Source organism: Giraffa tippelskirchi, chromosome 3 (genome assembly GCF_054371585.1).
Source record: "Giraffa tippelskirchi isolate mGirTip1 chromosome 3, T2T-mGirTip1v1.2.pri, whole genome shotgun sequence".
Lineage (NCBI taxonomy): Eukaryota > Metazoa > Chordata > Mammalia > Artiodactyla > Giraffidae > Giraffa > Giraffa tippelskirchi.
Window position 1 is genome coordinate 15063585 of NC_137277.1, and position 26271 is coordinate 15089855.

At 54.2% G+C, this 26271-nt stretch overlaps 3 protein-coding genes across 12 annotated transcripts in view; all 3 read right to left on the reverse strand.

Moving 5' to 3' along the window:
* Positions 1-465: 465 nt before the first annotated feature.
* Positions 466-14050, reverse strand: LOC145541124 (somatotropin). Of its 5 annotated transcripts, XM_081576730.1 has the most exons (7): positions 13919-14050; positions 10340-10428; positions 7128-7224; positions 1781-1941; positions 1437-1553; positions 1046-1207; positions 466-771 (listed from the first exon to the last, which is right to left on the reverse strand). In XM_081576730.1, the coding sequence occupies exons 1-7, from the start codon at positions 13971-13973 to the stop codon at positions 571-573; spliced, it is 882 nt and encodes a 293-aa protein (XP_081432856.1). In that variant the 5' UTR covers positions 13974-14050; the 3' UTR covers positions 466-570. The 5 variants fall into 5 exon arrangements, with proteins under 5 accessions (XP_081432856.1, XP_081432858.1, XP_081432860.1 ...); XM_081576732.1 differs by lacking the exons at positions 7128-7224; positions 13919-14050 and having other exon boundaries at positions 467-771; positions 1046-1210; XM_081576734.1 differs by lacking the exons at positions 7128-7224; positions 10340-10428; positions 13919-14050 and adding an exon at positions 2191-2203 and having other exon boundaries at positions 467-771.
* Positions 14051-14122: 72 nt separating this feature from the next.
* CD79B (CD79b molecule) lies at positions 14123-17570 on the reverse strand. Of its 4 annotated transcripts, none has more exons than XM_081576737.1 (6): positions 17469-17570; positions 16771-16821; positions 15492-15803; positions 15138-15256; positions 14844-14885; positions 14123-14719 (listed from the first exon to the last, which is right to left on the reverse strand). In XM_081576737.1, the coding sequence occupies exons 1-6, from the start codon at positions 17533-17535 to the stop codon at positions 14621-14623; spliced, it is 690 nt and encodes a 229-aa protein (XP_081432863.1). In that variant the 5' UTR covers positions 17536-17570; the 3' UTR covers positions 14123-14620. The 4 variants fall into 4 exon arrangements, with proteins under 4 accessions (XP_081432863.1, XP_081432862.1, XP_081432865.1 ...); XM_081576736.1 differs by having other exon boundaries at positions 16771-16824; XM_081576739.1 differs by lacking the exon at positions 15492-15803.
* Positions 17571-22096: 4526 nt separating this feature from the next.
* SCN4A (sodium voltage-gated channel alpha subunit 4) overlaps positions 22097-26271 on the reverse strand; it is a 52610-nt gene continuing 48435 nt past the window's right edge. For all 3 annotated transcript variants that reach the window (XM_081576742.1, XM_081576740.1, XM_081576743.1), the window contains exon 25: positions 22097-25377. In XM_081576742.1, the coding sequence (XP_081432868.1) occupies positions 24152-25377 (1226 nt within the window). In that variant the 3' untranslated portion in view covers positions 22097-24151. The remainder of the gene's footprint in view (positions 25378-26271) is intronic.

Consider the following 26271-nt stretch of genomic DNA (forward strand, 5'->3'; position numbering starts at 1 on the left):
TTGGGCTGAGCCGGTAGTCACCTTAAAATTTCTGCACAAAACTAATTCTACGATTTCTCTCATTACTTCCTCATGTGCTGGAGGCATTTTCTCTACTTCTGTACTTAATAGCCTATCTTGCTTTCATTTCTTCCCACTCTTGGGGGCTCGGTTTGGTTTGGTGGTGCTGATGAGGGAGGGAGAAACCGCTCCAAGTACATTAGCGGGTGAGATTGAAGGCGGAGCCCTTCTGAGCTATGAGTGTCCTATGAGTGGGGCTGTAACTAAGGACCAGGGGCGTGGACAGGGTGTGTCACAGAGAAGGGATGTGCCTGCTTCTTTCTGGCCCAGGAGGAACCGGGTCAATTATTCAGCATCTGGGTACCCAGAGAGCCCACAGGATCCCTGCTGTTGTCTTCCCAATCCTCCCCCTTGCTGTCCTGCCCCACTCCAACCCCCCAGAATAGAATGACACCTACTCAAACAATGTGATGCAACCTCATTTTATTAGGAAAGGACAGTGGGCACTGGAGTGGCACCTTCCAGGGTCTAGGAAGGCACAGGAGAGGGGTAACAACAGATGGCTGGCAACTAGAAGGCGCAGCTGGCCTCCCCGAAGCGGCGACACTTCATGACCCGCAGGTACGTCTCTGTCTTGTGCAGGTCCTTCCGGAAGCAGGAGAGCAGCCCGTAGTTCTTGAGCAGCGCGTCGTCACTGCGCATGTTCGTGTCAAATTTGTCATAGGTCTGCTTGAGGATCTGCCCAGCCCGGGGGGTGCCATCTTCCAGCTCCTGCCAAGGGAGGAAGAGACAGAGAGGCCGAAGAGCCCTCAAGAGCGGCTTCCTCCTGCCCGCTCCATTTTCCACCCTCCCCTCTAGGCTTGGAGAAGGGCGAGGAGGGAGGACTTAAAAGGGGAAAACGTTTCTCCTGGGTCAAGGCTGGACTGCTAGAGAGAGAGCAGGTTTCTCTCTCCCCCACCCCACGTGCGTTCCCCACCCCTGGGCTAAGCCAGGAGAGGGCGGGCATGGCCCCCAGCGTGGAAGGGACCCACAACGCCATCCTCACCCGCATCAGGGCCAGGATGCCTTCTTCCAGGTCCTTCAGCTTCTCATAGACGCGGTCCGAGGTGCCAAACACCAGGCTGTTGCTGAAGACTCTGCTGAGGAACTGCAGGGGTCCGAGCCACGACTGGATGAGGAGCAGTGAGATGCGAAGCAGCTCCAAGTCCTGCTGGCAGATGGGTGGTCGGTGGGTGCTGCGGGCTCGGGGCGGCCCTGCAAGGTCGGCCTCTGCCGGAGGACCTCCTGCCACCACCACCAACCGTCATCCTCCACTGCCATCCAACACCCTCTGCCACCTCGGGGAGAAGGCCGCCCCAGGCCCAGTGTGGAAAGCTGGGGCAGCCTACTTAGGATGAAGGAGGTCCCCTGCTCCTCGGTCCTAGGTGGCCACTCACTGATTTCTGCTGGGCCTCGTTCTTGCCCGTGGGGGCCGGGATGGTTTCGGAGAAGCAGAAGGCAACCTGGGTGTTCTGGATGGAGTATCTCTGTCCCTCTGGGATGTAGGTGCGCTCCTGGGGGAAGAACACACCCACCCAGGTCTAAGTTGGTGCGCGGTTCCCCTCACTGCCTTATTTGAAACCCTCCCCACCCCACACAGCCCCATTTCTGCTCCCCTGACCGCATCCTCATTTGGATAAAATACCTCTGAGCTCCTCAGTTTCCTCCCACTATGTGGAGGGGGCGCGGATTCACCCCTTCCTGCCTCCCCACCCCTAGGATGCATCCCTGGGGAGCTTACAAACTCTTTGAAGGTGTCAGCAGCCAGCTGATGCAGGTGCTGAGCCCGGAGCACAGCGTTGGCAAACAGGCCGGACAAGGACATGGCTGGGAAGGCGCCCACCATCTGAGTCCAGGGCAGGCAGAGCAGGGCGAAGGCCAGGAGCAGGGAGGTCCGGGGGCCTAGGGAGAGACCAGGAGGGCCGTGACAGAGGGGCCCAGGGAGCTAGACACCTGATCTCTTGCCAGCCCCCACCTGCCCTTCCCTCCAGGGACTGAGAACATTTAAAACTTGGCCAAACGTCTGAGTGTAGATACCTATGTTCACATTCAGAAGCCCTAAAACCCAGAGCTGTGTCCCCATCCATCAGCAGGCCCCCCACATCACCCCTTTAGGACACGTTAAGCTGGAGGGGATTTTAGCGAGCTTACCTGCAGCCATCATAGCTGGTGAGCTGTCCACAGGACCCTGAGTCGTCTGGTGAACTGGGTCCTTGGATCCTGGAATTGGTCCCTGCTGGGCCCTTTTTATACCCTTCTCTCTCTCCCTTTCCCTCCACCTGTGCGCTCTATACATTTATGCAAGGACCACTGGTAGCCTGTGCTAATGGATAATTTAGAACGTCCTCTCACTCATCCTGTTCCTGTTCCTTCTCTGGGGTCATGTACCCCAGGCTTGTCATCATCCCCTCCTCCTCCACTGCCACCAGCCTGAGGGCTGTGCACACAAGGTCTCAGCTTGAGAGACCGCGCCATTGGTTTTCTTTTTAAGCGGGAAGTAGCAGAAGCGAATGGGCTTCCCAAGTGGCTCAGCGGTAAAAATATCTGGCTGCCAATGCAGGAGACTCAGGTTTGATCCCTGGGTCAGAAAGATTCCCTGGAGAAGAGAATGGCAACACACCCCCAGTATTCTTGCCTAGAAAATCCCAAGGGCAGGGGGGCCTGGCGGGCAACAGTCTCAGTTCAGTTCAGTTCAGTTGCTCAGTCGTGTCTGACTCCTTGCAACCCCAGGAATATAGCACACCAGGCTTCCCTATCCATCACCAACTCCCAGAACTTGCTCAAACTCATGTCCATTGAGTGAATGATGCCACCAACCGTCTCACCCTCTGTCGTCCCCTTCTCCTGCCCTCAATCTTTCCCAGGACCAGGGTCTTTTCCAATGAGTCAGTTTTTCGCATCAGGTGGCCAAAGTATTGGAGTTTCAGCTTCAGCATCAGTCCTTCCAATGAATATTCAGAACTGATTTCCTTTAGGATTGACTGGTTTGATCTCCTTGCAGTCCAAGGGACTCTCAAGAGTCGTCTCCAACACCACAGTTCAAAAACGCTTCTTTTGAACTTCGGCGCTCGGCTTTCTTTATAGTCCAACTCTCACATCCATACACGACTACTGGAAAAACCATAGCTTGGATTAGATGGACCTTTGTTGGCAAAGTAATGTCTCTACTTTTTAGTATGCTGTCAAGGTTGGTCATAGATTTTCTTCCAAGGAGAAAGCATCTTTTAATTTCATGGCTGCAGTCACAATCTGCAGTGATTTTGGAGCCCCGCAAAATAAAGTCTCTCACTGTTTCCTCATCTATTTGCCATGAAGTGATGGGACCAGATGCCATGATCTTCGTTTTTTGAATGTTGAGTTTTAAGCCAACTTTTTCACTATCCTCCTCACGTTTAGTTCTTCTTTGCTTTCTGCCATAAGGGTGGTGTCATCTGCATATCTGAGGTTACTGACTTTTCTCCCAGCAAACTTGATTTCAGTTTGTGCTTCATCCAGCCCGGCATTTCTCATGATGTACTCTGCACATAAGCTAAATAAGCAGGGTGACAATATACAGCCTTGACATACTCCTTTCCCAATTTGGAACCAGTTGGTTGTTCCATGTCTGGTTCTAACTGTTGCTTCTTGACCTGCATACAGATTTCTCAGTAGGCAGGTAAAGTGATCTGGTATTTCCATCTCTTGAAGAATTTCTGACAATTTGTTGTGATCCACACAGTCAAAAGCTTTGGTGTAGTCAATAAAGCAGATGTTTTTTTTCTGGAACTCTCTTGCTTTTTCGATGATCCAACAGATGTTGGCAATCTGATCTCTGGTTCCACTGCCTTTTATGAATTCAGCTTGAACATCTGAAAGTTCATGGTTCATGTACAGTTGAAGCCTGGCTTGGAGAATTTTGAGCATTACTTTGCTACCGTGTGAGATGAGTGCAATTGTGCCGTAGTTTGAACATTCTTTGGCATTGCCTTTCTTTCGGAACTGACCTTTTCCAGTCCTGTGGCCACTGCTGAGTTTTTCAAATTTGCTGGCATATTGAGTGCAGCACTTTAAAGCATCATCTTTTAGGATTTGAAATAGCTCAACTGGAATTCCATCACCTCCACTAGCTTTATTTGTAGTGATACTTTCTAAGGCCCACTTGACTTCGCATTCCAGGATGTCTGACTCTAGGTGAGTGATCACACCATCATGGTTATCTGGGTCATGAAGCTTTTTTTTTGTATAGCTCTTCTGTGTATTCTTGCCACCTCTTCTTATTATCGTCTTCTTCTGTTAGGTCCATACCATTTCTGTCCTTTATTGTGCTGGTCTTTGCATAAAATGTTCCCTCCATATCTCTAATTGTTGAAGAGATCTCTTTCCTATTCTATTATTTTCCTCTATTTCTTTGCATGGATCACTGAGGAAGGTTTTCTTATTGCTATTCTTTGGAACTCTGCATTCAATGGGTATATCTTTCCTTTTCTCCTTTGCCTTTAGCTTCTCTTCTTCTCTCAGCTAAGGCCTCCTCAGACAACCATTTTGCCTTTTTGCATTTCTTTTTCTTGGGGATGGTCTTGATCCCTGCCTCCTGTACAATGTTATGAACCTCTGTCCATAGTTCTTCAGGCACTCTGTCTATCAGATCTAATCCTTTGAATCTATTTGTCACTTCCACTGTATAATCGTAAGGGATTTGATTTAGGTCATATCTGAATGGTCTAGTGGTTTTCCCTACTTTCTTCAATTTAAGTCTGAATTTGGCAATAAGGTGTTCATGATCTGAGCCACAGTCAGTTCCCAGTCTTGTTTTTGCTGACTGTTTGGAGCTTCTCCATCTTTGGCTGCAAAGAATATAATCAATCTGATTTCAGTATTGACCATCTGGTGATGTCCATGTGTAGAGTCTTCTCTTGTGTTGTTGGAAGAGGGTGTTTGCTATGACCAGTGTGTTCCCTTGGCAAAACTCTGTTAGCTTTTGCCCTGCTTCATTTTGTACTCCAAGGCCAAATTTTCCTGTTACTCCAGGAAACAGCCTTGTCTAACTCATGAACCACAGCCTTGTCTAACTCAGTGAAACTATAAGCTATGCTGTGTAGGGACACCCAAGACAAACAGGTGGAGAGTTCTGACAAAAATGTGGTCCACTGGAGAAGGGAATGGCAAACCACTTCTGTATTCTTGCCTTGAGAACCCCATGAACAGTATGAAAATTCAAAAAGATATGACTCTGAACAATGAGCTCCCCAGGTCAGTAGGTGCCCAATATGCTACTGGAGAAGAGTGGAGAAATAACTCCAGAAAGCAAGAAGAGACGGAGCCAAGGCGAAAATGGCACCCAGTTGTGGATGTGACTGGTGATGGAAGTAAAGTCCGATGCTGTAAAGAACAATATTGCATAGGAACCTGGAATGTTAGGTCCATGAATCAAGGTAAATTGGAAGTGGTCAAACAGGAGATGGCAAGAGTAAGCATCGACATTTTAGATATTAGTGAAAAATGGACTGGAATGGGTGAGTTTAATTCAGATCACAATTAAGTCTACTACTGTGGGCAAGAATCCCTTAGAAGAAATTCAGTAGCCCTCATAGTCAATAAAAGAGTCAGAAATGCAGTACTCGGGTGCAATCTCAAAAATGACAGAATGATCTCTGTTTGTTTCTAAGGCAACCCATTCAATATCACAGTAATCCAAGTCTATGCCCCGACCAGGAATGCTGAAGAAGCTGAAGTTGAACGGTTCTGTGAAGACCTACAAGACCTTCTAGAATTAACACTCAAAAAAGATGTCCTTTTTATCATAGGGGCTACAGTCTATGGGGTCGCAAAAGAGTCGGTCCCACGACTGAGCTACTAAACAGCAACAAGCAGAAGGAAGTATCCTGAGCCCAGGCACAGCTCTGGCAGGATGTCATTGTGGGCTTGTTCCCCAGGGTGGGGAGGGCCCGAGCTGGTCCCCTGAAGGAAGTGGCATCTCAGGATGGATGTACCTTGAGAGCTATGTGGATGCTTCCTCACTCTCTACCCACTTCCTCCTCCCTGAAATGCTCCTTTCCATCCACCAGAGAGAATCTGTGTTTGGGGAAAGGGAGCCAAGGATGGCAATAGATTCTGGGGTTTCTGGGCACAAGTTCCTCCTTCGCTCCATCACCTTCCTCCTGCCACCTGATCCAGACTGAGGTGGATGCAGTGCTAACAGTGACCGTTAGAGGGCTTCAGCCCCACATGTCCCTTTTCCTGACCGTCCCCGCTCTGGCAGGTGGGTGGGGGCAAAGGACAGAAACTTGAGACATTGCCCCTACTCCTCGGCTGTGCTGCAGAAATCCCAGGAACAGACATTGCCCACGAGTGCTTGCTCCTGTAGCCCTGTTACTGTCAGAGAATCTCAGTTGGAAGAGCCCTTGAAGGCTTGAGTCCCACCCCCGGCACTGGAGCATAGCATCCTGAAAAATTGCTCTCTCTAGTCATTGTAGTCTCCTCCCAGTCTTTCTCCTCATCCTTTTAGTATCTGTATAGAGCTTATCAGGCTGTAAAAAGCATGCCCATGCAGTCCCACATTAGACCTTAAGGACCATCTTGTGAAGGAGGTATGGTTATCACCCCATTTTACAGAGGGGGAGACTGAGGCTCAAAGCGGTATACTTACAAGAGCTACCTCAGCCAAGACAGCAAATCTCCAAACGCTTACTCTTCTCATGTTGCACCACTCCAGGTCCATCCTTCAAAGCAGACTGAGTGGACGCCACTCTGTTTTTAGCTTCCTGATCACAAGGATCCTGCCTCTAGTCACAAGAGTCTCTTTGCCTCATTTTGTCCTCCCTTCAGAGCTTGTTTGTCATTTTCCAGGTGAGACCGGCCCAGAGACACGGGATGTGTGGCAGAGACCACACAGCAGGGCAACGCCCGCGTCAGGAAGGCTAGAACTACAAACTTCTTGCCTCCCAGTGCCCAGAGCTGAGGCTGTTTCAGCCTCCAGAAGTCACCAGCATCAAACTGTCCCCAAGGATAAGAGCAGGAAAGAACATATTCCCCTCCATTGAAAGCTTCCACCCCTTGAGTCTAAATACATTTAGCGCTTGACCCTGTGGGAAAGCAAGAAAGAAGCAAACCTTTTTCGAGGTGGTTGGTGACAGTGTTGCCAACCAGTGTTGAAGAGTTACAACCTCCTGGTCCAGAACTTGAGGGCTTGCACCTTGTGATCTCCCCCTTTTAAGACCAGAAGATAGAGATCTGTTTTTTTCCCATTATTCCTGAACCATCACCCAACTGTGCCCCTGATTCTTTATCTGCTACCAAGGGCACTGGGACCTGTGGGAACTGTCCCAGGCTCAACTGTAGGAGGACCAGAGGGGAGTGTTACGAAAGAAACAGTCTCTGGGACTTCCCTGGTGGTCCAGTGACTAAGACTCCATGCTCCCAATGCAGGGGGCCTGGGTTCAACCCTTGGTTGGGGAGCTCCATCCCACATGCTGCAACTAAAGATTCTGCATGCTGCAACTACGACTCCGTGCAGCAAAATAAATGAAAGAAATCTATTTAAAGAAAGAAAGAAAGAAACCGGCTCTGATGAAGGTGGGGCCACAGGAAAACTGTGTGCTCAGTCACACAGTCATGTCTGGTTCTTTGCGACTCTATGGACTATAGCCCGCTCATCTCCTCTGTCCATGGGATTTCCCAGGCAAGAATACTAGAGTGGGTTGCCATTTCCCATTCCAGGGGATCTTCCCACCCCAAGGATCGAACCCACGTCTCCTGCATTGGCAGGTGGGTTCTTTACTGCTGTGCCGCCTGGGAAGCTCACAGGAAAAGAGAGGACGCCCCTTTCCTCTACTTCCGGTGCCACCAAAGGGGAGGAGCCAGGCGGAAAGTGGGGAAGGGTCTCCGAGCCCCACACAGCATTTTACCTCTTCTGCCACTTCTTCCTTCTAGGTCACCTGGGGGAGGGGACACTGAGGTGGAAGCTCCCATGACGGGCTTCTAGCTAATACTGGGGGGACTAGTATGTGAGTTGTGAACCACAGGAGAAGCCTCAGGCCTCCCCTAGGACTGAGGGTACAGGAGCCTGAGTTGAGGGTTGCTTGAGAGCCACACAAGTGCGGAGTGGTGACTCCAGGCAGATGACTGCCAAGGACCGTTGGGACCGGTCAGAGCAGGGGAGTGTCTCCTCTCCCCAACCCGCTTCTGGTTGGCCCACAGAATCCTGGGGACCCCTGGGATATACCTTTCTCAGAACTGGAAGGTGTGGGGGTGGATACTGGCGAGCCTCCTCTCTATAAATTCTTTTTCAGGATCTCTAGTGATGAAGACACACACGTAAGTCATTGCTGGTAGAAGATAAATTTTGAATTAGACTTTGGATTTTCCTGCCCATGCTAGGGAGTCACTCACTCTTTCTTGGGGCATGACCTGGGGCCAGATCCCCAGCTTCTCCAGTTTCAGAGACTGCCAGGAAATGGCCTCTGCATGGTGGCCAGTGGGGAGAGGCTGTGATCAGCATCTCCAGGGCCAGGCCCATAGGGTTAGAGATGAATTCCCCCATCATCTTGGAATCCATGAATTTCAGCGTGTTTGGTAGCCCTTCATATTTTCAGATTCGATCATCTCTGGGGTTCTCTGTACCCATCATGGATACTCACAGATTTACTCTTGATCTGATTGTTAGTCGCTCAGTCATGTCTGACTCTTTGCAACCCCATGGACTGTAGCCCACCCGACTCCTCTGTCTGTGGAATTCTCCAGGCAAGAATACTGGAGTGGGTTGCTATTTCCTCCTCCAGCAAATCTTCCCGACCCAGGGATCAAACCCGGGTCTCCTGCGTTGCAGGCAGATTCTTTCTGTCTGAACCTCCAGGGAAGCCCACTCTTGATCTGAAGGTGGCCTCTTTCAGGTTTCAAGAACCCCTCCAAGGTTCAAGTCCACATGTCTTGGGGCCATCTCATTATTTAGAGTCATACTTGCCCTAGTCTTCGAGAGATCCACAAAGGGACCGGAGGTAGCCCTCTCCATTTCCCTCTTGTCATTTGAGGTCCATGCTTCCCATCTCTAGTTCTGTTCAGCCTTCCTTGAGTCCAGAGGCTGGGATTGCCCCCAGGATATGCACCACTTCTTCTTTGATTCCAGCACAAGTCTGATGGCTGAGTGGATCACAGCTCATTGGGTCAACGTCTTTAAGAAAGTTATGTGGGGATTCCCAAAGGCTTCTCCAGGGGAATGTGCGTAAGGCCAACATTTCTGAGCACTTTCCATATGCCAGGCGCTGTACTGAGTGATGTGGGGAGGATTGTATGAGGATATATCCTTCATACAAGGATACTCAGGCTCAGAGATAAGCAGTTTTCCTGGAGTCTCTCAGCTCCTAAGTGATAGCAGCCCAAGGTTCCAGTCTTTCACGGTGCCAAGCTCTTTAGAAACCTCACCTAGGAAAAATGGTGGTGCTGCTGGCCATGGACAGAACTATCCTTAGCGCAGAGCTGGCAGGGCGGGATCAAGTCCCCACTCAGAAAATGTTCAATAGGACTTCCCTGGCAATCCAAGTGGTTCAGTTCAGTTCAGTTCAGTTGCTCAGTCATGTCTGACCCAGTGGTTAAGACTCCCTGTTTCCAGTGCAGGGGATGTGGGTTTGATCCCTGGCCAAAGAAGATCCCACATGCCGTGTGGCATGGCCAAAAAGAAAAAGATGTTCAAGAAGCTTCAAGCCCAGAATGAGGTCCACAGGTACAGGCACCAAGAAAAGCAGCAGAGAAAAAACAACCTGATGCAGCCTGATTTAATGAACAAGTCACATCACCCTTCACATTTGTGTTGCACGTTTCAGCGTACATCACATTTTCACTTCCTTTATCTCATCAGACCCTTGGGTTTGCCAGAGGATTCAAGCATGGAGGAAGGGCCCAGGAGGGCTCTGGAGTGGGGGTGGGGAGGATGAGGGCCGGCACCCCTGTGAGCTGATGGAGGTGTTGTTTACAGTGGGTGAGGATCTCTGAACAATCTAGAAGTGCAAAACAATCTACTTCGCTGGACCTACTGGGTAATTTCACTTTGGGGATGACTCCCCAGGGAGACAAGCCCATTGAGAATGAAGTAGTAAGTACTGGGGTGTGTCCAGCAGCTGTGGGAAGTCTGAGGTGCTTTCCTGATTGGTGCTGTCAACTGGAAATAACCTCTGCCTCCTTCTACCTTATTCTGTGGTTGTTTGTGAACATCTTATTCCCCTTAGGGGAAGGTAAGCTCTTTGAGGCTGGATTCATACCTTTCATCCCTTCATTCATTCACTCATTCTCTTCTTTGTACATTAACCAATTGAATAACCAGTTGCCGTACCTTCCATGTGCCAGGCATCCATGTACCTGGCAGATGGGCAGACTTCGATAAACAGAGGACATCATCTTTTCTCTGCTGGAGTTTATGGTCTATGGGAAAGAGAGACAACAGCAAACAAATAAATACCTAACAGTAACATGTATCCAGAAATTTCACATTGTGAAAACTACCATGAAAGAAAGAGCTAAGAGGTGAGAGTATAGCTCTGGGGAGAGGGGAGGGACTTGGCAGCTGGAACCATATTCCCAGGCCCAGGAAACTCAACAAGCATCTGCTGAGTGGATTGAATGGACGGAAGGACAGTGTCAAGGAAAGAAACTCAAATATCCCCCCGGCCAGGAATGGCCAGGCAGGCCACGCTGTGTCTGTAGAATGAACTTCGCATAACAAGTGTGGAAAAAATGATAACGTGGGATCTTGCAACACACAGCAATACACACCTGAACAAATTCAAATGTAAAAAGGGGACGGGGTGGCATGCATATGCTGAGGGCAAGCACACAGATGTTCAGTAGACCCACAGCTTGCAGAACCTGAGCCCCAAACGGGACCTCACGAGGCGTCTGGCCGCCCACTCCTGCCACGTGAGAAAGTGATCTTAGGGCCGAAGAGAACAACGTCTTTTATTATTATTGTTTGAAAAGTGCATTAGGATCTGTATTAATGTGTTTTAACACACTACACTCTGAATTCAGGGTTTCAGGCTTGCTGTTTTGTGTTCTCTGTGGAGTCAGCTAAGTTTCCAAGTAAAGGCTCTGGGCTGGGAGAGGGCCGCCGAGGTCTCCCCAATGGACGGGCTGTGCTGGTTTTGGTTTTTGTTTGTATCTGAGTCAATAGTGGTTCCCGAGGATGCCATGACCAGGTGCAGCAGCGTGGAGAGCAGAGACAAATCCAGAAACTTTGCAGTTGTGTGGACTCTGAATCTAGCTGCTGAGGTTGCCTGCGGAGAGCAGAACACAGCCATGCAGGAGTGCTGAGCCTCCCACCCCCACTCCCCCAGGGCTGAGAATGGGGATGAAGCTGTCTCCTTCCAGGGTTATGCTGGGGAAAGATCATGTAAATGAATACGCAGGCGCTCCATAAAATCTTACTGGCAGTGAAGAGATGCTCCATATATAAAAATCTGGGGGACCCAGTGAGAGAATCTGATTCCTGTTTTGTATTTTGGATGTGGTGGTGGTTATTCAAATCTGTACACGTGCTAAAATTCACGACAAGAAAACTTTTTTTCCTGCTGGAAAAACACCCAAACCCTCTGGCCAGAGCGCCCCTGGCCTAGCAGCACCTGCAGACAGGGGGCCGGAAGTCAAGCTAAAATGGAGGAGGAACCAGCTTGTGCTTCCACCAGGCTCCCGGGGGACTGGGCTGGATTCCCCCAGTGGGCAGCGGGGCATGTGCCCACAAAGGGGGCCTCGGACTGCATTCTGGGAGGAGGAAGGCTGAGGATTGGCTCGACATCCGGGCCTCTTAGGAAGGAGTGGGGCCTTCGGGACTCATGAACAAGGGAACACATTTGGAGATGGTTCCCCAGGACAAAGCTGTCCCAGGGTTCTCTCCCGATGGCCCTCCTCCTCCTCCTCTGGCTCAAAGCCTCTGAGCTGCAAAGTCGTTCAGGGGAGGCAGCTGTGATGTAGTGGAAAGAATGCCACACTTGGAGTCTGAAGGTCTGTGTGTGACTTGTGGCCAATTATGGTAATCGTCTCCCTGGGCCTCGATTTCCCCTTTTGTAAAGTAGGGATGAAGCTGTCCCCTTCCAGGGTTATGCTGGGGAAAGATCATGTAAATGAATACGCAGGCACTCCATGAAATCTTATTGGAAGTGAAGAGATGCTCCATATATAAAAATCTGGGGGACCCAGTGAGAGAATCTGATTCCTGTTTTGTATTTTCAATGTGGTGGTGGTTATTCAAATCTGTACACATGCTAAAATTCACGACAAGAAAACTTTACTGTAGGATAATTTTCTAAAAACCAGCATCTGGTTCAACTTCTTTCCTTTGGACAAGTTTATGATTCCGATTTTGTAGAAAAAGCAACTGAGATCTGAAATAATTATCACTTCCACCAGCATCACTCATCTTTGTTTCTACTGCCTGTCAGTTCTGGGGGCCAGGGCCCCATAGGACAGACATGGGGACACCCATAGTGTAAAAGCCTCTAAAACAGAAGAACAGGACATCGAGGGTTTCTACATCGAAACCATGAAATCAGTGCACTTTAGGGGTGTCTGGTGGACAAGGCAGTCCTCCCTGCTTAGATGACTCTCTGTCAACAGTACCTCAAAGCATTAGGAAAACAGATATTCAAAGATATTTAATTGTCTTTCAAAAAAAGCCAAGGCCTCCCAGACTGAGGGCAGCCCCGAGCAGGGGGAGACCCTGCCTGGGGGGAGAAGTGAAGACTCCCTCCCACCCCCAGCCGGCTGCCCAGGGTCCCTGGTGGAGGTCGAGGACAGAATTAGCCCCACTATGCAAAGCAGCAGGAGAGGAAGAGCTCCAGTTCAGTGGAGGCAGATGCCAAAACAAGTGCGTTTCCTCTGGCAGCCTAGAGCCCAGGGAGGGAGGAGGCCCGGCCAGGCCCAGCCCCGGCCTGGCTCAGTGTGGTCACCGCTGATCAAAGCAGAGATGGACCTTTACCCCAGGTGTGGGGTCCTTGCCTGCCTCACCTGCAATTCCAGGTGGAGTTGTTCTCACTCATCCCTCCCTATGCTGACCTTGATTCTCCAGTTAAACTGGCAGCTCCCTGAGGGCAGGGGTTTCTCCCACCTGAATCCAGAGCGTAAGTGGCAAATCCAGAGCATGGTCGCCCCAAGGTCAACAGGAAGTGGAGCTCAGCCTGGCTCTGCACACAGAGGTTCACTGCACTTCAGCTCCCAGCCCTGAGCTGCTCCTAGTCATTCCCGCAGTAGGCGGGCTGGGGATTGTTTTGCCTCTGATGTTAGCCAAAAAGTCTGAAAGGGTTACCTGGCTAAGAATCCCCAGGCTTCCCCACCACAAGGCCTCTTGATTTAGGAATCTCTCTTGCATAGCTCTGGGTCAAATGAAAAAAATATATATATATATACATATATATATATATATATATATATCTCCAGCGTCTCATACTTTAATGTTTGACCCAAATCATATCCATACCTATACATATATTGGATGACAAAGAACAATTTTTGACTGTGAAAAGTTAAAGTCAAAGTTCGTAAGAAAAAATATATATACGTATCTCCAGGCTTGGTGGAGGGCAGGAGGTGTATAGTAGAGGCAGGGAAAGCCCTGCCCTCAAGGAGCTTCTAGTTTAACTGGAGAACGAGGCCAAGACGGGCAACGCAAAGTTGTAGCTACACCAGAGCTGTGGAGGCCGGCGTCCAAACAGGGATCAGGCAGGGGCTGGGATGTTTTGGGAAGGCTTCCTGTAGGTGGAGGACCTTGAAGGACAAGAGGACTGGGGTGGGTGGGGGACGGTAGCTCCTCTAGGGCTGAGACCCTTGAGTCCCGAGAGCAGGACTCAAGCGCTGCTTGTCAGCTGAAGAGGAGGCAGGACGTGGGCATCCCCACCAAGGAGAAGGACCAGTCCAGTCAGACCTTCTCTGCTGTTCGGGGCCCTGCTAGCGTCAGAGCAGGGAAAGAAAGCGGACATGATCACAGGTCCTAACCGGACCCTCAGAGAGAACCGGGCATGAGCTGAGCCGGACTTCCCCGCCCCCAGGCCTGCGGGTGCCCAAACGTTTGTGACCAAACAGATCCCCTCATCCACCCCAGAACCATAGATGTCACAAGCCTGTGTGTGGTTTCTCAAGACACACTGTTTATTCCACGGGGGAAAGGGCTCAAGGCCAGCAGCCCCCTGGGGTGGGGGAGGGCGGGAGAGAGCAGGAGAGAATGGGAGAGGGACGAAGCTCTCGCGGCCCGTCTGCGGCCGCTCGGGGTGGGCCGTGACCCTGCCCCCGCTCTCCAGAGAAGCCGGGCGCTCTGAGTCCACTTGCAGGTTCCAGGCAAGTCTCTGCCTCCCTGTCCTTCACAGGGCATGGACCCCCCACATAGCACCCCTGGAAGGCGGGGTCCAGTCTAGCCCCCGAGGGCCCCCTTGCTCCTAATCACTGCCCTGCAGCCCTTCTGCGCCAGTCCCTTTGGTGAGAGATGGGGACCAAGGGCTGGAGGGGCAGGTGGGTCTGGTGGGCCCTCTTTGGAGGCTGATGGAGGTCCAGGGAAAAGGGGGGGACGGCTCTGAAGCAGTCATTGAGGGCCCAGTGGGCTGTGCCCAGGAGTGTGGGGAGGGCCGGCCCCTCACTCCTGGCCTGGGTGCTCACCCACCGACCACTTCACCTCCCCTGTCCGCAGAGTCACTATGTCTTCGTAAGTGGCAGTCTGGTCAATGTCCAGGCCCTGGAGAGATGAAACGGAGCTCAGGCCTTGAACACTCCCCTGGCCGCACACCGATGGTGCCTCTGACTGCCCTCCTCGGCCCTCAGAGCTTCCAGGGATACGGGGAGTCCACCTTGCCCCTTACCTCATAGGTGTGATCCTCCTCCATCCCAGCCTTGCTGTCATCCTGGCGGGGGAGGGATGGAGAGCAGAGTGTTAGCTTCCCCCACCCCATCCACTGCTGGGCCAGGCTGGGGAGGGCCAGGGAGATTGGCCTCGGGTGAAGGGTCAAAGATCAAGGGTTAAGGGCCAAGATTGAGGTGTGCTCTGTGAGAACAGCTGATGAATAAGGGAGTGATTGAATGGGTGGGTCAGTGGGTGGGCTTTGGGCCTGGGGATACGGAGATCCTGCCAGTGTCTGGCCGGCCCCCACGGTCACCTTGTCCAGCAGCAGGAAGATGGGCACGATGATGAAGAGGATGATGAGCAAGGTCTGGATCATGATGATGCCGTCTTTCAGCGTGTTCCGCCGCTTCAGCTGGGCCAAAGTGCTGAACCCTGGGAGGAGGTGGGGTGGAGGCGGTGAGGCTGGGTGGGATGGGTCCCTGCTTCGGGCCTGGACCCCTCAGGACCTGCTTCTCCGCGGCTCTCCCAGGTGCCCGGGGTCACAGCCATCCCACACTGTGTGACCCTCCCTCCTGCTGGTGGAGGGCTGGGGTGGGGTGGGTGTTGGCGGGGCTTCAGGAGCACCCCATGCTCTCCCCGGCTGGTGAAGGGGAGGGCCCGCACACACCCATGACCCGGAGCTCAGTGCCACAGCCGTGCTCTGTCTTCAGGGTCCCCTTGTTGCACTTCTGCTGGCAGAAGTAGATGCCATTGTCCTGAAACTGGACGCCCAGGATGGTGAGAATGGCCTTGGAGTTGTTAAGGGTCTGGGAGATGCGGCCCTGATCCAAGGGAACTTTTATGAGCTCTGAGTCCGGCTTCGGCTTCCGGAACCAGATCACGTCGCCCATATCCTCCAGGTAGCACCTGATCTCCACTGTGGAGCCCCGTTTCTTGGCCATGAAACGTGGGTGCTGCCAGATCCGGGAACAAGTGTTTCCTGTGGGTGTCAGGGCTGGGATCAAAACCCTGCTCCTTGCCTTCTGGACCACCGGCCCGACCGCGGCCTCCCCACCCCGCCAACCATGGCCCCTGTCCTTGGCAGCGCTGACCCCTGGCTTGGCCTCCTGTCTTGTCCTTGCTTCTCAGAGTGTGGGACAGTCATGAGGCGGAGGCGTAAGGGAACTGAGCCATGTGAGGAGCCGCAGGCCAAACCGCTGGACCCCGCCCCTTCCTGATGGCCCACTCTCCCCATTTGATTTTCCTTTAGAAGGGCCTGGAACCTTCCAATGCCTTTCCATGCCCATTATAGCAGCCTGATGCAGGCCTCACCCTCTGAGGCCAGAGGGCCCCCAGGACAGCCTCTCACCTGGCCTGGTGCTCTCACCTCTCCCTGCCCTGGGCTACCCACACCAGCCCTCAATCCTCAGGGGGACTCCGCAAATCCTCAGCCTCAGTCAAGGCTCCCATGTCAATCCGCTGCCCATGTCTCTCTTGTCACTCCTTCCGTATGGCCCTGCTCCTCTTTTTATTCCTACACCTGTCTCAGCTTGCCACGCTCCCCACCACCCATCTGCCCCAGGAAGCCTCCCTCCTGCTTGGTCCCCAGTCAGGGGTGCCCTAGGAACCCCTAAGCCCCTGCAGCCTTTCGGGGGCCCCCGAGGTTGCAGGCTCCTGCCGGGGCTAAGCCCAACTCCCCAGCCAGACCTGCGTCCCCAGTGGGATCCCCTCCTCCCTGATCGTTGGGACTCATGTTTGACGTGCGTGACCTTGGAGGAGTAGGGGTTGGAGGAACTTTAGAGCCAGGTCTTACAGAGGGAGACAGACCCTCAGGAGGCCTGGGGATGGATAGGGAGAACCCGAGGGGGCCAGGGTGCCAGGGCGACCATGGGGCAGCTCACAGACAGTGACCCCCGCGTTGGACACAGACATACTTGCTCCCAGAAGGTTCAGGGGAAGTTGCTGACCTTTGGGATCCCGGAGCAGGTCCTCTGTTTTGGCCGCCAGCACCGTCTCACCTGCTGGGTGGGAGGAAGTGGGCGGGGCTGGTCCCTCGGAGTTGGCTGCCCCGCCCCTGCATTTCCAGACCCACTTCCTCCCCCCAGGACATCAGCTCCAAGACTCCTGCCCTGGAGAAACTGGAGCGGGATGGGGTCACCAGAGGATCTGATTCCCAGCCCCGCTTCTGCCCTCCGCCTTTGAGCGGGCTCCTGATGAGGCGAGAGGGAAGAAGTCACGCCTGGAGGGCTCTACCGCCTTCCAGATCCAGACCCAGGCGCCCTCTGGGCAACAGGCCTGTCCCAGGTCTGGTGGGGTCAGCCTCTCCACTGCCTCCCCCACTCAGTGCCCTGCAGCGCCTGGGGGTGAACTGCCCTCTCTCCTTTCTTACTCCCCGGCCTAGCTCTTCTCCGAGGTCAGAGCCACCAGCCCCTCACCCCCAGTTCAGTCCGACCCCCTTCGGGCTGGAGAAGGGCTGGGGCCGCAGACTCCAGAGCCCACCAGCCCCCTCAGCCTGGCTGATTCCCACAGACCCGGTCCCCAGGGCTGTCAGAGGGAGACAGGAGGCAGCAAAAGTGAGAGACGGAAGGAGGAGGAGGCGAGAGCAGGAGACAGCATCAGTGGAAAGAAGCGAAACGAGGGGGCCTCTGGGCCCCTCGAGCAGTACCTGAAAGGAGCAGCAGCCCCAGCACCAGCCAGTTGTTGAGCCCGGGAATCAATGCCGGCCCCGACATGCTCACCCTGTCTCCAGTCCCAAGCCTCTGACAACGGAGGCTCCTGGGGGAAAACGTGTAACTGCCTGGGCTGCAGTCTGCCTCCTCCCCGCCTCTTCCCCACCAGGCCCCTTCCTGCCATGCAAATTGGGACCCAGGGGAGGCACCAGCTCTCTGGGGACCCTGGGGGAGGGCAGACTCTCTTGTCAGCTGTGCTGCTAAGACCCAAGGGTCACCCTGGCTCGGGCACTACGGCTGGGGTCCACGGTGGACGCCCCTGGGAGGCAGGGGCCCCTGAGGCCCCATCCCAACCCCCAAGGTCACGTCTTGGGGCCCGTTGGCCTCGCAGTCCAGAGTCCCAGGCACTTAACTGAATCCAGATGGGTCCTGTGGATGGATGTGGGCACAGCCCTTTCACCCCGGACCAAGTTACACCCTTCAGTAAGAGGGGCACCCAGGAAGGATGGGGTAGGAGTGCTGGGGGGATAGCTATGGACCCAGAGCCCAGCCTCTTGGCTGGAGTGCAGGTGGCCACGTTGGCAGTTGATGAAGGTTTGACTTTGTTTAGGAAGGGAGCCACAGATGCTCTTGAGCAAGAACAGGCCAAGAGCGGCAGCCACTTGGGAGAAAATTTAGTCCTGGCTCTGGTGAGAGGCCCCTCCTCCCTCACTTGGTGGGAGAGTTTGCTGGAACTGCCAAAGACGGTGGACTTAGGTGTTGATGGCTTAGAGAAAACCCACCACTTAGCAATCAGTGGACTCTCAGGGCACAGAAGTGTTATTCACAGCTCCAGGGGCCTGGAGTGGAAGACAAGAGGCTGGTCTGGGGGAGCTTGCAAGTTCTGAAACAGAAAGTCTCTCTGGCTTTTTCTCATTCGTCAGCAGAGTGGTGGATGGAACCACAGAGTCTAGGAGCTTGTCTAAGCTGAGCTATGTGCCCCTGCCTCTGGATCAGACACAGCCCTCATCCCTTGGGGTCTCGGTGGGGAGATGCCCTTGTGCAGTGCACAACTTGCACAGCTGCCCATGGCAGACATGCATCCCTCAGCCCCACAGCTGAGTTCTTGAGTTTTAGGTATTATGGCACCTTCTTTACTCTCTCTTAGCCCCTTGCTCTCTCTCTTCCTTCACCCCCCAGGAGGGGAAAGAAGATGCTGAATCCTGTGTCCTCTGCTCATATCTCATTCTCTTCACCACTCGCTAGTTTTCAAAAACCCTATGCTGCTGGCAGGTCTGAGTTCTGGGAGACATGGACCCACCACCCAGGCCAGGGTTGCTGGTGAAGAAAGCAGAGGTCTGAGTGCTGGCCCCTTCAGTCCCGGGCATAGGCCTCACCTGGTACAGTGGCACCCCCACCCCCCACGCAAGGAGCACAGGTTGGGACCGGAGCTGTGGGAAGTGGGGACAGGGGAGTTCATGTTCCATCCAAGAAACAGCTGTTCCCGGCAGTCCCAGATGTTCTTGCTGGTTCCAGATGTTCCAAACAAAGAGAAAAACATTTCTCTGAAAAGGTGTCAGATGTTCCATTCTCAGAACAAACAGCCCAGGAATATAAACATCACCTGAGGTCAGCATGGGGACCACGGGCCCCTGGTGCTGGTGGGGGTGGTTGGAGACTCCCGCAGAGGAATAGGGGGAAATCCAGGGGTCTCTTCCTTTAGCCAAGCACCTCCTGGTGATGGAGGACTTGGTTAGCTTTGGGGCTGGTAGCCCCTAAAGTTGGGAGGAAGGTGGGAAAAGGTTGGGGCACACCCATGTGTGTGTATGTGTGTGTGTGCATGTAGCTGCCAACACGGGTGTGCTGCTGAGTTGTAGGGTGTGAGGCTGTTTGGGAGCTGGTCTGTGGCCCAGGGTGCCTCTGGGGGGCCATGGAAGTTGGGGGCACAGTGGGTACCCCCCAAACATACACACATGTCTGCATCTCCTGTGGGCAGCAATGCAGATGTGTCCTTTGGACCTCATTCCCATTCATGCCAGGCAGGGATCTGTGTTCAGGAGGGGGTGGGGGCCCCACCATCTGCAGGGTTATTTGTTGCAGGTGGGGCCGTGCTGTTCCCTTCGCAGTGACGACAGCACCGGGCTCCTTCCAAGGCTTGTGATGCTTTTTCTTTCCCGGAACAGGAGGCCTCATAAGCCCACCTCCGCCTCTGCCCCCGGCTGCCCTGGGCCATACACCCCGACATCTGGCAGCTCCCACCCCACTTTTCCAGGAAGGCAGCATCAAAACAAGAGATGGGGGTGTAGGGAGAATGGACAAGGAGCTTGGGGTTTGGGAAAGCAAGAGGGCAGGGACCCCCAGCATCCCCGGGAAGTGGGGGGAGGGCAGAGCCTCAGTTTGGAAAGAGCGACCTCTGCCCCTCCCCTAGCCCTTCCTCCCTCGCTGAGGGCTCAGAAGGATGCGGGTTTGAGTAGCTACTGAGCGCGCACGCCTAGAGCCCGGGCTCTGCAACAAGAGGAGCCGCTGCAATGAGAAACCTGTGACCTGTGACGAGGAGTACCGGCTGCTTGCCACAGCTAGAGAAAGCCCTTGCACAGCAACGAAGACCCAGCACAGCCCGAAATAAATAGATAAATAAGAGAAACCAAGCCAAGTCACAGAACATATATCTGAAAACAAATAAAAGGAGAAGGCCGGTTTGACTCCTAACTCTGCAGTACACCAGCCAGGAAGCCTCCCCCAGTTACCTGGCAGTTCTCGACAAAGGGTGGTCCTGCCCCACACTGAGAGCCCTGGAAGTGCTCCAGGGCCGAGGGATTGAACCGAACCCAGCTCTTCTGTATTGCAGGTGGATTCTTTACCATCTGAGCTACCAAGGAAGCCCTTCCAGGGCCATGGAGGTTTAGTTGCTAAGTCGTGTCCGATTCTTTGCGACTCCATGTACTATAGCCCGCCACGTTCCTCTGGCCATGGGGTTCTCCAGGCAAGAATACTGGAGTGGGTTGCCATTTCCTTCTCCAGGAGATCTTCCTGACCCAGGAACTGAACCCGGGTCTCCTTCATTTCAGGCAGATTCTTTACTGACTGAGCTATAATGGAAGCCCCCTCCTGGGCCGTGGCCATGGTCAGATGACCAGTGGACACCACTGGCATTCCTGGGCCAGGGGCAGCAAAAACACAGCAGTGGGAGGGGCAGAATTTCCCTGCCTCACCTGCCAACAGCACCCCAATTAAGCAACACCCATTCTTAAACTCTCAGCGACCAAGTTTCCTCCTTTAGGCAAAATACAAATAACTGTAATAAAACCTTCTTTGTGTGTGCTCAGGGCCTTAGTTGTGTTGGACTCTTTGAGGCCCCCTGGACTGTAATCTGCCAAGCTTCTCTGTCCATGGGTTTTCCCAAGCAAGAATACCAGAGAGGGGTTGCCATTTCCTCCTCAAGGGGATCTTCCTGACCCAAGGATCGAACCTGTGTCTCCTGCATTAGCAGGTAGATTCTTTACCACCGAGCCACCTGTTCTTTGCAGGGCAGCCGTGAGCCTTGAAGGGACTCTTGTATCTGAAGTGCATGGTGACGTAGGTGGAAGCACAGTCCACCCTCAGGAAGATGGTGAGTAGCACTGATAACTAGCGGAGGGACATGGTTCTGAATAGGAAACTCGGTTACGTTTATCACCCAGGATTTTACCTTTTTCTTCCACTATTCAAGGCTCAGGGGAAACATAGTTCAGGGTACTCTCAAGCTCTCCTGTCCTTGAGGACAGAGAGAGCCCCAACTGAGGTTTGGAGAAACTTAAAGTGGGAAGGAGCTTTCCCGACCTCTGAGAAGGGGTTCAGCACCCCCATGGGGGCTCAGAGAACCCTGCTGGCACCCCACCTCCGTAAGCAAAGACATCCACAGGGTGGGAAGGAGCTCGAAGACATGGCTGAGGGAGGTTGGGGTGGCTCGTGGGTGCCCCTCCCCAGTCCCCAGGGGGGCCATGTAACCTCAGGACTCAGGAAAAGGGGATACAGAGATCTTGAAAGGGACTAAGTATTTACTAGTTTAGAGAAATACAGTCCTGGCTGTCAGAAAGCAAAATTAAATCTAAACTTATATTTTGCTCACTGGGATTGTGGCCCGAGCTCACTACATAATATTTGTCTTTGTCATAGCTCCATGGGATGCTGGGTCCTCTGAGGTCAGAGGCAGCATCCTGGGGGGGATTGGGCCTCAGGAAAGGCAAGGGCCACACCGTGGACCCACAGGCCTCGGGTGAGGCAGAAAAGTGATGGGGGCTTCCAGGGAGGCGGGTCTGGGCACGTGGGTCCCAACACCTATTTCCTGGGTGCTGTTGCAGGCAGGGAGAGGCAGGGTGGTGCTGCCTGTTAGGGGGGCAGGCAGGGGTGAGGGAACGCCTCCTGACCTTATCTGGCCTCTTGGACACCAGCTACGAGGCTGGGTTCCAGCCTCCTTTCGGAGAGGGCAGGAGACAGCCAGACTGAGCCAGAGGAGGGAGCTGGGGCCCTTCTTATACTGCCCTCCCCAATTCCTGGCAGCTCCCCAAGGCTTCCCCACTTGTTTTTAATCCCCCCAGCCCTTCTTGTCTCCCTCAGCTCCCGTCGACGTCCACACACAGAGGCACAGAAGGAAAAAGCGTACCCGTCCGAGGCACCGGGAGGTTTATTATAAGAACTGTACAAAGGAGCCTTCTGCTGGCCTGGCTTGGGCCTGTTCCCACCCGGACAAGGTGCAATGGCCGTGGGTCTGCAGGGGGAGGAGGCCTGGACCCCGTTCAGCCATGCTGGCTCTGCACCCGGCCCAGTGGAGAGAGTTCAGTCCAATGGAGGCTGAGGCTCTGGGGCCACACTCGTCTGGGCCCCAAGGAAGAGGAAGGAAAGGAGGTGGGCAGGGTGCTGGTCAGAGAGGAGGCTGACCCCTGGAGGAACTTCTGAAGAAAGAGCTGGAACTGCTGCAAGAAGAGAAGGAAGGAGCAGGGGCCTCCTTCTAGAGAGGACCAAGGCGGGGCCAGGGAGCAGGGCTGGGCAGTTGGTGTGAGGAAGAGAAGCAGAGAAGGCAGAAGGGTGGCCTCACGGCAGTGAGAGAAAGGAATGCCCGGGCAGAGCGGCCGGGAGGCTGGCAAGCGGGGCAGACAGAAAGGAAGGCTCCGGCCAGTGGGCGTGCACACAAGCAAACACACGCACACATGTTGTTTGGAGGTTTTGCTGCTTCCTGAGTTTTAATCAAACTGTTCACGAGAAACAAGAAAAAGAAGAGGAACTAAGTGCAATGGGGGTGGGGTGGGGGGCTCAATGTGCAAACCTTACCACATGTGTTCACACTCACATACACACTCACAGCACAGGGACACTCCCACGGACTGGCCGACAGAGAAGACACACGCATACACACTGGTTAAGCACTCCAGGGTACGCTGACACATTCACACGGATATACACATGGACAAATGCATGTGCAGGTTCTATGGGACACAGTGGTTCACAGACTCACACGCACACACACAGGTGAGTAAATCCAGTGACCCCGAGCTGGCATCTCACCCCCTCCTCCAAGCTCGGCCTCTCTCTATTCTCGGGAGCCCAGATCAGTGGTGCCATCCAGAAGCACTGCGCAGCTTCCAGTGGCCAGAAGTTGGAAGCTTGGGCCTGAGCCAGGTGAGCGGTGCCCACCTCAGTGTTGAAGTCTCGAACATGAGCTCAGCTAGAACATTCTTAGGATCACTTTGAGGAGGGGAGAAAGGATGAGGCAAGAGGAAGAGAAGGGTGTGGCGGGGGGTGAGGAGGGGACCCTGGGGCTGGGGAGGCTGCCAGGAGCCCAAGTGGTGCTGAAGGAGGAGGGAGGAAGGCAGGGGGAGGGAGGGAATCTTCTTCCCAAGCCCCAGGGTCCCCGACCCCACCCGAGATCTGGGTGCTCAGGCCAAGGAAGCCTCCAGTGGAGCGATACACTGGTGGGATCCAACCCATGCTACCCACCCCATCGTGCTTTCTAGAGAAAGATAATTCCCAAGGGGAATCTTCCCTTCTGCTCTTCTCCCAGGGGCCAGCCAGGGAGCCAGGGGGCCTGGACAATGGATGAATCGGGAAAGGATTCAGGGGCCACAACCCAGCCCAATGTCTCAGCATCCAGTGGCCCCCGCCCCCCCACCACTGGGTATGTGGAGCCATTTCTGAACCAGGGATGTTTTCCTTTTCCAGAGAATTCCTGAGCAGGCAAGGTGAGCTGCATTCCAGAGGCCAGACAGGGTGGCAGGCCCTGGGCTCAGGTGTCTGCTCTCACTGAGGTTAAGACTTCCTTGTCCCAGAGGGAACTGGAGGCCTGAGCTACTGTCTGCGGAGAGGTCAATAGTCCTTAAGACTCTGGGGGCAGGAGGGCAGCCAATCCCTCCATCACAGGCTGGCTCCTCCCAAGGGGGGAGCAGAGACTCTGATGTTCTGACCTCCCCCAGGGCCATGAGGAGGGCAGCAGAGCCCACGAGGAGGTAAGAGCAACTTGAAGGTAAATATCGCAGAGGCAGCAGCCTTGGCCCAGAGTGGAGACTTCAGGTACAATTCCCCCTTTCCATGGCCTGGGTGACAGCCCAGCATGGACAAAGCCTGTCCCCAACAGGGAGCTAGGTCAGTCCTGGACGCAGAGCCCTAGCTCCCTCAGCGGCAGGCACCGAGGAGGTGCTTCGGGGCTGTGCCACCTCACCACCACCTGCTAGACGAGAGACTCTTTGACCCCTGGGCGCACCGTCTGCCCCGGGGGTGGGGCGGGAGGGAGGGGTGCGTCGGAGGGGCTGATGGGCCTGAGCCCCATGGCAGGTCCGGGGTCCCCTGTGGAGCCCCTCTCCTCCCCCTTGCTTGGCACACCGCTGTTCCCGTTGTCGGGGCTGTACATCTTGCTCATGGTGTCGGCGATCAGCCCCTCCTTCTCGGGGGCCCTGTCCCTGCTGCCGTCATGGTTGTGGCGGTACATGTAGGAGGCCTGCTTCACAGAGCGCTGCAGCAGATGCCGGCGGTAGGCCCTCTGGATCTTGATGGCACACACTTCCTCGTGCTTCCTCTTGAGGGTGGTGGTGATGGGCTCGTAGGAGACCTTGGAGGGGTTGGCGGCCATGAACTTCTCCTCCATGGTCTCCTTGAGGGCGTCCATCTCCCCGGAGTCTCCCAGAACCTCTTTGGTCAGGGCAAAGAGGATGTCCAGGCAGTGGATCTTGTCCCCTGGCACCATGGGCAGGTCCAGTGTGATGAGCTTGATCTTGTTGGGCTTGGCAATCCTCAGCGGCTCCTGCAGGGTGTCCACGAAGTCAGAGAGGCGGCTGTAGTCGATGAACTGCGTGGCGTCGGGGTCAAACTTCTCCCATGTCTCATAGAACATCTCAAAGTCGTCCTCCCCGAGAGGCTCGCTGCTCTCCTCCGTGGCCACGTTGAAGTTCTCCAGGATGATGGCGATGTACATGTTGACCACGATGAGGAAGGAAATGATGATGTAGCTGCAGAAGAAGCAGATGCCAATGGAGGGGTTGCCGCAGTCGCCCCGGACGCTGGTGCCGGGGTTCTCCAGGTTGGGGTCACAGTCGGGGGGCCCGCTGTTGAGGATGGGGTTGAGGAGCCCGTCCCAGCCGGCTGACGTGGTGATCTCGAAGAGGCAGATGATGCTGTTGCCGAAGGTCTCAAAGTTAAACATGTCGTCGATGCCTGACTCCTTCTTGACGTAGGCGAAGTTGGACATGCCGAAGATGGAGTAGATGAACATGACCAGGAAGAGGAGGAGGCCGATGTTGAAGAGGGCAGGCAGCGACATCATGAGCGCGAAGAGCAGCGTCCGGATGCCCTTGGCCCCGCGGATCAGCCGCAGGACCCGCCCGATCCGCGCCAGGCGGATCACACGGAACAGCGTGGGTGACACGAAGTATTTCTGGATCAGGTCAGAGAGTGCCAGGCCTGCAGGGAGGAAGTGGCGAGGAAGCACTGCTGCCCTGGGGTGGGCGGCAGGGTCGGGGAGCAGGGGGTAGGCGCGGCTCCACGGGACATGGAGCGCTGGTCTCGTCTACCCCAGGAAGGAGCAGTAGAAATTCATGGCTCAGTGCACAGCCCAAGCGGCCTGACCCGTTAGACTCTCCCAGGGCTCTTAGGGCCCCGGGCTCCATCTCTGGCCCGACGCAGCCAGGTGGAGGTGGGATGAGCCAAAGTGGATGGTGGGGTGGGGGGTAAGGCCCATTGCCAAGGCTGTTCACAGATGTCATGGATGAGAGGGAGGGGGAGAACAGCTTTGGGTGTGTGACTATGGGCATGTCACCTACCTGGTTTGTGACTCAGTTTCCTCATCTGTAAGATGGAGGTGACAACAGTCCCAGTCTCAGGACATTTGTTAGGAACAATTACTGAGCTAATACTATGAAGTGCATGGCTTAGTGTCAGGCAAACTGTAAGTGATGGATAAATGATAGCTAGTTACTGTCATAATTACACACACCTCTCCTGTGTGTAAGGCTCCTAGAACCATCTTCTTCTTTTTTTAAAGTTTATTTATTTGGCTGAGATGGGTCTTAGTTGCGACATGTGGGATCTTTAGATGTGGCATGCAGGATCTAGTTTCCTAACCAGGGATCAAACCTGGGCCCCCTGCATCAGGAGTGCAGAGTCTTAGCCACAGGGCCACCAAGGAAGTCCTGGAACCATCTTATGTTTTTCCCGAAGCACGTGGGCACCTGAATATGCATCTTCAGGTCAGGTGAATGTTTCTGGAGCTGTAGTCATGGGTGCACAGGTAACAGGCTGCCTGGGAACCCACTGTATGTGCCTCTGTGCATTTAGTGTAGACACGGGGTGCATACG

Bases quoted from the DNA above. Each gene is read 5' to 3' on its own strand.
- CD79B (XM_081576736.1), bottom strand. From the start codon at position 17,535: ATGTCGGGGCCGGCATTGATTCCCGGGCTCAACAACTGGCTGGTGCTG. The intron at 15,804-16,770 runs GTCAGCAACTTC...TGACACCCACAG, and splicing joins CCTGCTCCGGGATCCCAAAG to GAAACACTTGTTCCCGGATC. The intron at 14,886-15,137 runs GTGACCGTGGGG...CTCCCCCGCCAG, and splicing joins TCTTCCTGCTGCTGGACAAG to GATGACAGCAAGGCTGGGAT.
- LOC145541124 (XM_081576730.1), bottom strand. From the start codon at position 13,973: ATGTCCGCTTTCTTTCCCTGCTCTGACGCTAGCAGGGCCCCGAACAGC. The intron at 7,225-10,339 runs GTACGGCAACTG...TGGTCTTAAAAG, and splicing joins GGATGCCTGGCACATGGAAG to GGGGAGATCACAAGGTGCAA. The intron at 1,554-1,780 runs GTAAGCTCCCCA...TTCTTCCCCCAG, and splicing joins CTGACACCTTCAAAGAGTTT to GAGCGCACCTACATCCCAGA.